The sequence below is a fragment of the Athene noctua genome, chromosome 1 (assembly GCF_965140245.1).
Source record: "Athene noctua chromosome 1, bAthNoc1.hap1.1, whole genome shotgun sequence".
NCBI classification, from domain to species: domain Eukaryota; kingdom Metazoa; phylum Chordata; class Aves; order Strigiformes; family Strigidae; genus Athene; species Athene noctua.
In genome coordinates, this window is record NC_134037.1 from 38,020,003 (window position 1) to 38,033,238 (window position 13,236).

Below are 13,236 nucleotides of genomic sequence, written 5' to 3' on the forward strand. Positions count from 1 at the left end.
ACTGGAAATCATTAGGAATCCAAACATTTACAGACAAGAAATTGAAATGGTCAAAGATAAACCCAAACCAAAACAAAACCACACACATGGGCAAGATCCTTCAAACACCTACACTGTACCAGATTTTCAACATTCTTCCACACTTTTCCACAGACAAGCTATTCTTGCTTACTCAGGTGGATTGCCAACCATGATTTTTTAAGTGTTGAAAAATACTGTGTAATCTAGTGCAAGACACTGAAACATGGAACATCTGCACTGAGAATCAATCAGCTCCTTCCTCTTTTCTCCCACATATTTCCTTATTTGAGACAAGTCAGATTTCAAACAAGTATATGTCCAATTCCAGATTAAACAATAGACTAGTGACTTCTAAGGGAACACAGTTGCTGCAAGTTCCCTGAGTGAGCAGACAATAACTTTAACAAAGATAAATTTGTAACGGTAAGAAACCTGCGATTTTCCAGAAAGGTAAAAAAAGGTGGGAAAGTTGTACTAATTATTTAAGGCTCCATTCCTCCTTTCTGGAGGTTCAACAAAATGCACAAATCATGCATGATAATGTGATTTTTGCTTTCCAACTCTCAGCTGTTTCAATAGAAAACCCACAACATCCATCCTCCAGTGATCTACCTCTGCTTATCCGGCTGGTACTACTGGTTGCTGCCTCCCCAGAACGTCTCTGGTCCTGCTCTTGCTGAAGTCTTTGAATCATGCTATCCAACGGACTAACTTCTTGATTTGCTTGTTGACTAAGAACTTGATTCAGTCCTGTGAAGTAAAATATACAAGAGAACAACACACAAATTTTGATTTGGAGAACCAAATGTTACAAACAGCTCACCTTAAGTTTTAGCTTTGAAACTTACAAGTACAGTACATAAGCACATGTATAAGCATGGGATAATGCATATTTTTGTAACAGCCATTTTTTAAACCGGACAACTTTTTTCTTAATACATTAAGAGCATTATATTTTCTGGAGCAAGGTCAAGATCACCTGCCACTCCTAGTAAAAGTGTAAATTTGATCAAGTGCCAGCAAGTCACAGAAGCTTAACACAACTGTTGTTTGTCAGCTCAGTCAATTGTAAATTGTTAGCCTGCCCCAAATGCATTATAAAACACTTTATACTAAGCTTCAAGAAAGAACTACATCAAGAAGGTCTAACTAAATTAGAAAAGAATTATCTGTACTGGAGAACACCAAGCAGTAAAAATGCTTGACTGAGCTCCTCGTAGGCATAATGATGACACAGGTTAAATAATGCTCATTTTCTTCGGTGTACAACAGCCAAGAAACCACCTTTTGGGTAGGTCTTTTGAATGAATGACAACGAAATAGTTCTCACAGAAGTGATGACAAGGTGATAATACTGTTTCTGTGCAGCAAGCAAGATACACAGCATGTAAGACACAGAACCTTCTTTTCATACAACAGTCACAATAAAATTAGAGAGGTATGCAAAAAAAGGCAAGGGTTACAGTACTGACTTGAAAAGGAAGTCAGATACCTCCACCACACGGAATAGCTAGATGGTGGAGTGGTGGAAAGCTCTGGTCAAGAGAAGGAGGACTTGCAAAACTTTGTAATGAGAGATAACAACGTTCAAAGAAACAAGCTACAGAAATTATTTTTCCAGCAAGATTCCAAAGAGATATCATAGTATAAACGTCACTTTGCAAGATCAAACACAAGACATTACAGTAATTGTGCTATGAAATGAAGAGCTTTGATTATGTGCCTAGACAGAAGCAGCCATCTCTTTATAGATGATGGTACGTAGAAAGAACATAAATATTTAAGATAGTGCTCTCAGGGTTTCATGGTTATTGTGGTTGAAGTCAACTTCCCTAAGGCAGCAGAAGCTTAAAATCATGGAATGAACTCTGGTAGAGCCACAGCTGGATGTTTTCTGACTCATGTAGTGAGACAGATTTATTTGATGATCTCATGAGCAGACATACTGTCTACTGAAAACAATGGGAAATACTACTAATAACCCAGGAATTATCTTAAATAAGGAAACTGCTACCTAAACAAAATGAATGTTTTTTTATGTATCTAGTTTGTGAGATTTTGCCTTCGCTACTAACAGTAAGGTTTTTTAAAAAAATGAAATAAAGACACTGGTATACATTTGATTTTTTTCAAAACATCTGGTTTAAAGGAGGTTCACTTACATCTAAGCAGTAAATCAAGCATGGCTATCTGAATTCCCCCTACTCTTATAAGCCCCTACAGAAAACTTGACAAGAAATAAATTGTTAGTGCTCTAAAGGGAGATCCATCAAATCCCACAATAAAGTTCCAGAAAGAAATGAAGCTTCTTTAGTGGAAAGAAATGTAGAAAATACACAGACACAGTGCACAGTATGCATAAGACTGCGTATTGTTGCTAAACTGTGAAGAGGTCAAAAGGTATCTTCTGGCTCTCTGTAATCTCTCTGGCTCTCTGTCAGGCTGGTTGATGGCTTCCTGCTATTAAACAAAATGCTATGGACATCGTCTTCCTATGGGGATTCAGGTGTCATGGTGCCACACCATTAAATTTCATATTGATGGGTCTGTGTGCAGAGTCTGACTTGTTTCAAGAGACTACATTGGAAAATGTACCTAGGACATTTTCAAATGTAGAGAATTTCAGAACATCATGAATCCATGCTGTAACTCTAATAATGAAGCAAAATCCTTCCTTGGAAATTGAATTTAGCTTTAAAGCCACTAGCTACAAAGTTAGAGAGAAAACATGGCATACATTCACCAGAAAGGATATTTTCCTTCTTACAGTTGCTTCTCGGGTAGCATTTTTTCCTATAATTTTGGAGGTAATACGGAAATGCTCCTTTAAAAAAATATTTAAATATTCAGTGGCTTATAAGCCTCAGGTCTACAAATGAGGATAAATAGATCTTTTGGTAATAAAACTGTCAGTTAACCTTCCTGGAATGTCTGACACACCACAGCCTTAAGTATGGTGTACATATAAACCACTACTTACAAGCACAGTCAAGTTTTCCCATCTTTTCAAGGATATCCAAATATTTAACAATGCTTATCTTGAAAACATTTAAAGCTACTTTCACCAGTCACTACTATGCATGGAGAATCCAACTGCTGAGGAACTTCCTGTATTTTGTATCCTCAAGACTTCAGAATTCTCTACCCGAAGCATCAAAGCTTAAGTTGAATGACTGACTTCATCTAAAGAGGATTTTGCATGTTACAGCTGTCCTCTCATCTCTCTCTTCTTGTAGGTGTTATCTGTTCCAACTGATCAGAGGAAGATCAGTCTATTTCTGAGGTTTTCTGAAGTAGGAAATCTTACCCCAAAACCAACTGAAAGCTCACTCACCATCACATACTGTACCAATAATGGGATGAGCTCCAAGCTAACTGCCATTGTACCATCAACTAGTACTGACTTGATCAACAGTGCTGTAAGTGAAACTGTCACAAGCGATCAGTGCCAAGGACACCGCAATTTGTCCACACTACATGACCTACTATGCCCAGAAATTAAGAAAAAGGACAAAGTGAAATAGTAAGTGTAGAACACCTGGAGGTAACTAGATAGGCTACTGCGTAGTGAAGTGAAATTTTCCATACCTGAAGATGTCACTCCCATCTGAGGAATAAGCTGTTCCTCCCTGCAGTTCTCACGACCAGGAACTAGTCTCTGATACCTTGCAGGATGAGGGTTGCCATCCACATCAACCAAAAATGGGGGAGGCATAAGGTGTGGAGCCTGCTGTGTCTGTTCATCCAGGACAAAGTTGTTGGCATCACGGATAAGGGGCCGATAATCACTATGAAAGAACATCTGATCTGCTATCTGTAAACAAAGTTATTTTGTAATTTTTTTTAAGAACCTATTAAAAAAGCATACAGAAGATAACTGCCAAAAGTATTTTTAACAATGTTACATGTGGTTACTTTCACAAAAACAAGGTTATGAACTGATTCGTTTATCTCGGTTTAAAGGGGAAAATTTAATGAATCCATGATTATTTTTTTTTCTACATTATAGTGAAAGGAGAATAATCCACATGTTTGATGGTGGGAAGTTAAATTTTAAAGAACAGCAGAATGGGGCAATATTTAACTATTTGAAGACATTTGACTGAACACAGCATGGACATATTAAATAGTTTAAAAATTTTCCTCTATACTCTGAATATATGAATATATATTCTGATAACAAAAACTATGTCACAGACTTATGAGCTACAGTGTAGGAAGAAGAGGAATAGGAAGATATCTATGACATCACATCATTGCCAAGTATTTTAACACCAGCAGCCAAACATATATATTCCTATTATAATGCTAGGTATGTGGAAAAGTTCCAGTAGATAAAATAAAGCTGATCTAAAGTTGAATTCTTCAGGCTCAAAGTTTTCTTTTTCATTTCAGTCCACCTGCTCATAATTTATTCTGGATGACTTTCCACAGACACTCAAGACCAAGGAATTCTTTTGTCCAAATAGTATGTAAAACAGCTTATGCTCCATTGCTCGCTGGCACATGCACCTCAATATCGTCCAATTGGAAAGATACCAAACCGCAAGGAGAAAAGAGAAAGAGAACCTAAAACAAGCTAAAGCATATACTACAGTACTACCTACTGGCAAGCAAACCCCTTGGCAGCTGCTGTACTTGGTTTAACTTTCAACAAGTAAAAATAAAATCATAAAAACATCGTTCATGCAAATTCGATTTCCAGTGCAATATAAAAAATATTAAACAATGACTCAAGGCATAGAGATCTCCAAATAATCTTGTCTTAGGTGTTAAAGACAGGTATTTGAGCACAGGCAGAGGAATGTTGTAGAATATACTCTGATTTCTGAAGAGCATGCTCTATCATGACCAATCCATAACACAGTTTCCAGTAACTTGTTATGTAGAAATTAGTAAGGCAGAGATTATAGCATCTACTCAGAGCTGTGGTCTCTGAATGACAAAGGTCTCCTGTCCTGGATGTGACTAGGAAAGAAAGATGATGGCAAGCATCTACCACTTACAATATCATAAAGTATCTACATGCATCCAAGAGGTGGATTAAAAAAATTTTTAAAAATCCACAAGAATCATGGGATCTGGACCTCACAAAAAAAAAGAGAAAAGTAATAGGAAGAAATTGGAAAGATGCAATGGCAAAAAATTTACTTCAGGGATTCAAAAGGTTACCATTACAAAGCATGTGTGGACAAGGTGACATCCCATTGCAGTAAGAAGTCCTGACTGGATGAAGTCTTGTTGCCAGATTCTCTGTCAACTTGACAGAGGCTGGATGAGAAAGATACAAGTACCTTCATGTGTCTGACAGACAGATTCAAGGACTCCTTAACAAGTTTGTTCCTTCAGCTCATATAGCTCAATATGATAAAGACACAGGTCCTCTAGGAGGACTTACGACTTTCCCTAGAATCATAGTAGTAGAGTATCCAGTACTTACTTACACCTAATGTAAGTTCTCCTGTTAAGTACTTTCCACACGGAGAAAGAAGAGATTCTAGTGGCATGATCATACAGACCGTCAGTTTTAATGTGCTGCGATTTGGCTGTAGTGTTGTCTGCATTCCAGGTTTTGAAAGAAAAAGGAAGATTTGAAAATCCTTCCTTGGATTCAGTGAACTCTTCCAGAATAGTCTCAGGTGCAAGATCATGAGGGACTTCTTCGCAATTACCCTCTGTGTACTTTGTACTGCAAACAGGTATTGTAGAGAGAGTAAACGACAATTTTCTACTCCACAAGGTAAGAATGGCATTTCATGAAGAACCCAGGCTCAGACCAACTCTCAGGTAGGACACTGGAATGTACCTACTGGATGGAACCCAGGGCAACAATGTTATCCTCAGGCTATTCCAAGTCCCAAGAGAAATGAGAAGAATTAAAATGTTGCAGATAATCTTAAATGGTTATGTTCAGCAGACAACTAATTAAAAGTACTAACAATCAGACCTATTTCTTCACATACTGTTAGAGATCACCTTCAGTATCACATGACAATATACAACACCACCATTAGGATACGAGTTCTCTGTACATATGATTTCACAAACCCAGCTTGGGTTTGAGCATGAAAGACTCCACAAGGTCTGAGCTCTACAAATAGACTTTCCTTCAGTAACTACACTACAAATTCAAAATGTTCAGTTTCTCCAAATGGGCACACCTATACAAATGCAAAGAGATTTTCCCCACTACTGCACCACTCCACCACACAGGAGCTGTCAACATGCAACAAAGAACTGTAGTTTGGGCAGTCTACAGGAACAAAAGCCTTAGAAAGCTCAGAGCTCTAGTCCAATCTAAGATTTAATATTACCAGAAAGGTACCTTATGCTTTAGGACAGTTAGGCATTCCTGTTGACAGTGAGCTCAGCTCATCTCTGATGATTTTCATACACACAGAAATAGCAGCTGTGATTGGCTCAAAGTTCCCTTAATTGGGTCAAGTAACAAAGGAGACCCAAATAAGCAGCAAATGTATTATTTTTTTTCCCCACTGAAGAACTATTCCACAAAAATGTGTCATCAAAAAAGAAGAAAAAACCCAAAACAAACCAAAAAAGAAGAAAAACAACCAAACCAAACCAAACCCACCCCATTGCCTTTATCATGGCCAAGATCACACTGGGGGAAAAAAAGGCCTGGACAGTGGTTCCAGTCAACTAGGAAACACAGATACTATCTGAACATAACATGAAAAACCACACATATGAAAATCAAGAGCTTGCTCCCCCAGTAGAGTCAACACTATCTCAGCTATAATCATGGTCCTGATCACAGCTCAAATGCAGGAATACCAGACAGGTTACCAAACTCTCTTCTTCTGTAAAAATCATTCCCCAAGATGGATGGAAACCGCTTTAAAGTCAAAAAACTACAGGTCCTACCAGAGCACGTTCTCACAAGATGTCTGAAAAAAACCCAAGTATCTGGGGGGGAGACGGGGACAGTGGGGGGGATGATGGACGACGACAGAAAAAACACCCACCTAATCTCCAGCACCTGCCCATCCGTTAGTTACATTTTTCCATAAATCAGGTCAGACAAAAATGAAAGGAGATCGAACCAGACAAGAAAGAGATGAGAAACTTCCCAGCTAAGTTTTTTGAGAGTTGAAAACTGAGATTAAAGAAGTAACAAGCCTAAATCATATTTCTTCCCATTTCTTCTATGGTCAAGAATGCCAAGATTACCGCTGGCACAGCAACAGCTGGAGAGGATCATTTTAAATCACACAATAAGTTAAAAATTTTAAAGATAATCTTTTCTCAGAGGCTACAGCAAAAACCCCAAGAGAACAAAGGGTCTGTAGAATTCAAGAAGTGAAAAGCAACTGTTTTCGTTCTTCAAACAGAATAATTCCTCACAAGGTAAATTTTCAAATGGCAGTGTAAAGGAAACTCCTGGTCTCTCAAATCAAAGACAAAAAGGGTCTCTGTTTTAATTCTGTTTCCAACATTTCTGAGTAGTAGAGGACTATACACTTCCAGAACTAAGAGAAAAATAAACCTGGAACCAAGGACATGGTGAGAAAAATGTTTCTATTACAACAGGCTTTAAAATCTGGAAGAGGAACTCTGACAGAAAAAAGACCTTGAAAGTGATCTGATAATCCTGATTTTCCTTGCTTGTGGTGTCTCTGCTCATTTGTTTTCTTTGGAATGGAAGGGGGAATGCACAACTAGCAATAGCTAAGGAATAGCAACAGCAGACAAGTACTAAGCACTTCAATTCACAGTTGAGAGACAAGGAGAGAAAAAAAATCCCACCAAACCCCAAATATGCAAATGCTGCTGTAACCAGCATCAAAATTAAGAGCTGTAAGACTACAGAAAGAAATGTTGTGGCTTACAAGACAAATATTAGAATTCCTTTTGCTCTCCCCCTGCATCAGGCCCCTCTGCATTGATGTTTGCCAAAATGCTTTCAAGGCCAGCCTGAGTCCAAAGATCCAAAGTAGGAGACAAGATCCAGAAGCCAGCAGTTAACCACCAACCTTTAAGTATCAGCTAGCAGAAGCAGAGATTAAAATCCTGGAGCAGATACACCTGTTTAAGTCTTAGAAAGAAGGAGAAGAGACAACACTTCACCTCTTCCCTGGGTGGTAAAAGAAGAACTAGGGCCTTGTGGGCACTACAAAAAGTAACCTGTATGGTTCAACAGGGTACATTCATTCACAGAGAAAAAAACCTCACCATCACCTATCTTAACAGTCATGAGGGTCTGTGGCAAGACACCCACACTTAGAATACATGATGTAGACTATGACATTAGAATAAAGATGTAATATTTTTATCACACAGTAATGGTGTAACATTACTGTGTAAGGACCAGAGGTATCCACAACAGCAGAACTTCATTAGCAGACAAAATTGTATCACTAGAACACGGTACATTTATTGTAAATAACTGTCTCCCAGACTATGCAATGTTTAAATACAGATAGCAAGAAATTAGTTTTATTACACACCCACTCACCCCTTTTTTTTGGTCTTAGTTTGGAACTAGAAAAATATTTAAAGTAAAATGTTCAACTACTATGAATTCCACTGCAGTTATCACATTATCCATCTGGATCCATTAGTAGACACTTGCAACCTTGTCATTTAAGAGAGTAGACAGTGAATGTGTAAATTTTCATTTAATTATTTTTAACTTCCTGTGTAAGCAGTAGCTTAATAACATGTTTCCACAGTTTAAAAAACAGTGGAAGAAAACTCAGTGTCAAAAAGAGGAATCTGAAGCATCCCATATCGATAGCTCAAAATTGTGTTAAGATACACCCCCTCTTGAAATGAAGCTCTGATGGAAAGTTTTCATGAATCCATTGAACACAGACAAACATTTTGATTTTTATCTTGCACTGTACCTTGTCATATTTGCTACTGGAACCAAAGCCAAAAATCAGAAGGTGACCGTGAGAATCAGTACATGCAAAATGCTGTCCATCAGGAGAGCACTTGCAGTCAAAAACCGCACCATGTCCTTGTCCTTCAATCTGAAATACATCAACATACAAAATAATTAAGTTACCGGTAACAATTAATTTTCAATTATGATTCTCAAAACTGTGGTACTGATGTTGAAATTTATTATAAAATCTGTAAGACAGTATACTGCTAGATGGAAGTTATTTTAAAACATAGTTTACTTTTTAGCTATTCACTTTTCAGTGAATTTTATAGTAATGCTCATGAAAGATGCCAAATTAATAGTAGTAGAAACTGACAGACTATCCACAAAGCAGGCACAGTATAGGAAGTGAAAATAAAAGCTTCCCCTTGATGGTCCTGCTAATGAGCCTAACCAGAGAGCTGGGTCCCTTTCAGGGTCTAGTCACTACACCCTTTCAATCCTCTGCCTTTTTGCTAAACTAGCCCAGTAGCATTGGCTGCTGCGGTGTTTCAGAACACCTGCCCGCTAGAAAACGCACTGACATAGACAACCCACATTACACAACTTAGCAACTGCCTGTTTCTGTAATTCCTACTCCTAATTTATTGGAGTGGGGGAGGTGTAGATTTCTGTAAAAACTCCACTTTTTAAAGGAGAACTGCAAAGATTTTAAAAAAGGAATTTTTACCTGATACTCATTTTCTGTTTTCCAGTTCCATTAAGCCAGAACAAATGGGTTTTTGTTTTTCCCTGCAACCTGTCAATCAAGCAGAGGTGACCAATCACCACTCTGAATTTTCACGTCTTCAGCACCTCTTCAGAAAGCCCCTTTCTATTCTCCCCAGCAAAGCACTTTTGCATTTTCTTTAAAGAAACACCAAACAAAATTCTTTCCCTAACTGTGGCAGCCCTATATGCCGCCAGAAAAAACAATGGTATTCAGCCTGCAGGCAGTAACACTATGCCCTTCTGTAGCACCTTCCAGAGGCCATCAGCATTATTTTAAGAAGTTAACGAACCAAGGCTCGAAAACCTGTGAGGTACTGTTCTCACTATCTTACAGGCTGAGACAAAGGCAAGAAGTCTAAATCTTCTGCCCACGGTCTTACAACACATCCACACCCACACCCCTGCACACCCCCCCAGTGGTAGAGGGCTACACCTATTACCAGTGCCTTCAGGTATTGATAAAGGTCTTTTTACTACAAGTACTTTCCATAAAAGTCAAACGAGTTTCTGGATTAGCAAAAGAGGAACATAAACCAATGCAAGTTTTATGTTCTATTTTGCCCATTATTCCAGAAGAAATGAACAGAAGTATCCTATAGAAAGAGATGGAAAATAAACAGAGCTTCAAGAAAGTGACACTAATATCACAACAGCTAGGAATGCAGAATTAATTTAGGAATGCAGAATTAATTTAGGCTAAGCAAGGTCCAACAACCAAGGCAAAGTTACAACCTCATTCTGCTTTTTTTACATAGAAAGCTCACTGCATTAAAGGGAGACAGTTTGGGGAGGTAGGTGGAAAGGGGAAGGAACTTCAGCCCAAGAATAAGCTTTGCAGATGTACAGTAAAAACCTGGGAATACTTACATATAGACTTCTGTTCCCTTTCCCTTCCCTTCCCTCCAACAAAGGAATATCAAAATATCAAGTTTCCTAATATTGAAGTCCTTTGTAATAGAATTTCAGGTTTCTCCTACAGCCTAAGACTTGAAGACTTTGTTTTACAGGGCATGTCGTGGGAAGAACTATTTACTAGCCACGGTGAAGGGAAAAATAAAAAACAGAAGGAAAAAAAAAAAAAAAATCACACTCTTAAGATGATGTGGGGTTTTTTTAATCCTTCCCAGCAATAAATTCTTTGGATAGACCATTTTCAAGAAACCCCTGGGAATTAAGAGTGTTAGTTGGAAGACATTCCCTTTTTATGTAAAGGAAAAAGAATACTGATCTACTACTATTCAGTGATTAGTACAGTGCAAATAGTTTTACTTTAAATGTGGCCAGAATCTGGTTTAAAAAGTATTGGCCTTTGAGTACAACCCCTCAAGGCTGATGTACAATTACTTGGAAATAAAGATCCTTAATATTTTAAAAACAAAAATTATTGCTGGGGATAAGCTTCCAAGATATGATTACCATTACAAATTAAAAGAGCACAGTCTGCCAGAGTGTGCTACCCAGCAGAGATTTTTTAAACAAAAATATTTTGAGATTAATAAATGACACTCTACAGTGGAATTTCTTCAATAATAAAGCTAGCACAGGAGTTAGTCATTTGGAACAGAAACTAAATGTTAAGCTGCAAAAGGGGAAAGCTGGAAAACAGTGAAGCTGTAACTTCAGCAAGCAAGATAAAGGACTTCAGCAAGAAGGAAGCTGCTTTCCCTGCTCCATCCCTTTGAAATCAAAGATGCAAGAACTATATGAAGACTGTATCACAAAGAAGATAAACTGTTTATTCTGGCTGGAACCTTCCCTTCTGTATAAAAGGATATCAATGGTGAGGAGAAAAGATCGCTCACAAGAACAGAAAAAAACAGTGGTTAATTAAGAGATGTCCCAACAAAAGACTGCCAAGAGTGATCACATTAAGACACTGCTGGTAGGAAAGCAAGTAGCAAGTCAGTCACAAACAGGGAAGAACCAGTGACACTGAGGACTAAATTAAGATTACTTTTAGTCTCAATCCCAAGAATTAAGCCATTTGTCTGTATTTTCACTAGCAAGGAAACAGATGAACATTGGTACATCAGAAAGGAAAGAATTTTTATTAAATAAGAGAATGAAAAAAGGACATTACTCTTTTCCTTTCACTTTTGAAGAGCTTGTTCTCCCCAAAACCAGGGAGAACAGAATTGTGAAACTAGTACACAGAGTAACATGTCTTTGATTCATAAAAATAATTTATTGTATGAAAACAGAGTCGTACCATCTACAGAGAGAGTGAGCTCAGTAATAAGCCTGACCTGTTATCAATAGACAGTATGAAAGACTTAAAACCTAGTTTTTAAAAAAAGTAAAAGACATGGGAGGAAAAAAAGAAGTAGGAATCAACAGTAGAGAGTACCAGACAAACTTAGCACACTTTCTTCAGTAAAATAACTGGGGTTTTTTATACCAAGAAAATATCATTCATTCAACCTAGCTAGATTTCACAGCCACAATGTGGCACTGAACACTTAGTTCAAATGGAAGATTGTGATGAGCTGGAGAAACGCAGAGTAGGTAAACTTACTAAGGAAAGGATAAGAGTTCTTGAAAGACATACAGAGCTAAAAGGATGTTATCAATAAAAATTCCTCAAGTCAGGCCTTTCTGTTAGTGACTACAGAAAAAATAAGAGCCTGTTGATGAAACGGAACATTAGGAAATCATCCACTGAGAACAGATTTGGGACACAGCACAAGTGAGATCTACTCAAGCAATTAAAACCCAACAGGACAAAATGCAGTAGGCCATGAACCTAGTAAGATTATTAGAAATAACTTACTAACACACTTACTGCTAGAAAATATAATGGAACTCAAGTCTACACAAATTAACACTATGCATGTCTCTCATGCCTTCCAACAGAAGTCATCAGCACTGTTTAAAAAGTCAGTGAACTAAGCCTCTACTAGCCTGAGGTAAATAACATTCTATCCTTCACATTAAGGGACTGTGGCAATTAGTTTGAAACACAGGGAGAAAGATCACTGTATATTCAATGCAATGCATCACACAACATAAGAACAAAAAGAAAACTATAATCCTAAATACCTGAAGTATATCCAGAAGTGAAAGAGAAAGCACATACATGCTAGACAAACAGACAACGATTAGAACACTCTTCCAAAACAATACACATAATTTCTGCTTCCCATGTTCAAGATAAGTAAATTCTAAGTGGAACAGCTACAGAAAAAGGTTTCCACTCATCATGATAATGGAAAACCTAGGAGCCCAGCTTCTTCACATGAACACTAAGGAGAGAGAGAACTATTTTGTATGCTTATACGAAAAGACCTTTATCAGGAAGAGAGCTACTCAAATGCATAGGAACAAGTGAAAATGAGTTACAAGCAACATTCAAACTTGAAAACTGAAATTTAGATTCTAATGATCACAACAATGGTATGCCAGAACAACTGCCTAAAACTAATAAAAAAGTGAAGTTAACTAATTGTTATTAAAACATATCTCTTTCATAAGTGACGAAACTACATCATAGGTGCTCAAATCAAATCAGTCTCCAAGTATTTTGAAGTTCCTTTGCAGGTTTATGTTTTCCTTTGCTTTAAGGAATGATCTTTGACCACAGCATGCTTCCATGA

General features: G+C 37.6%; 1 protein-coding gene across 5 annotated transcripts in view; it reads right to left on the reverse strand.

Moving 5' to 3' along the window:
• PHIP (PHIP subunit of CUL4-Ring ligase complex) overlaps positions 1–13,236 on the reverse strand; it is a 117,567-nt gene that overhangs the window by 45,560 nt on the left and 58,771 nt on the right. For all 5 annotated transcript variants that reach the window (XM_074895948.1, XM_074895947.1, XM_074895944.1 and 2 more), the window contains 3 exons: positions 8,889–9,017; positions 3,610–3,835; positions 634–771 (listed from right to left, as the gene is read on the reverse strand). In XM_074895948.1, the coding sequence (XP_074752049.1) occupies positions 634–771; positions 3,610–3,835; positions 8,889–9,017 (493 nt within the window). The remainder of the gene's footprint in view (positions 1–633; positions 772–3,609; positions 3,836–8,888; positions 9,018–13,236) is intronic.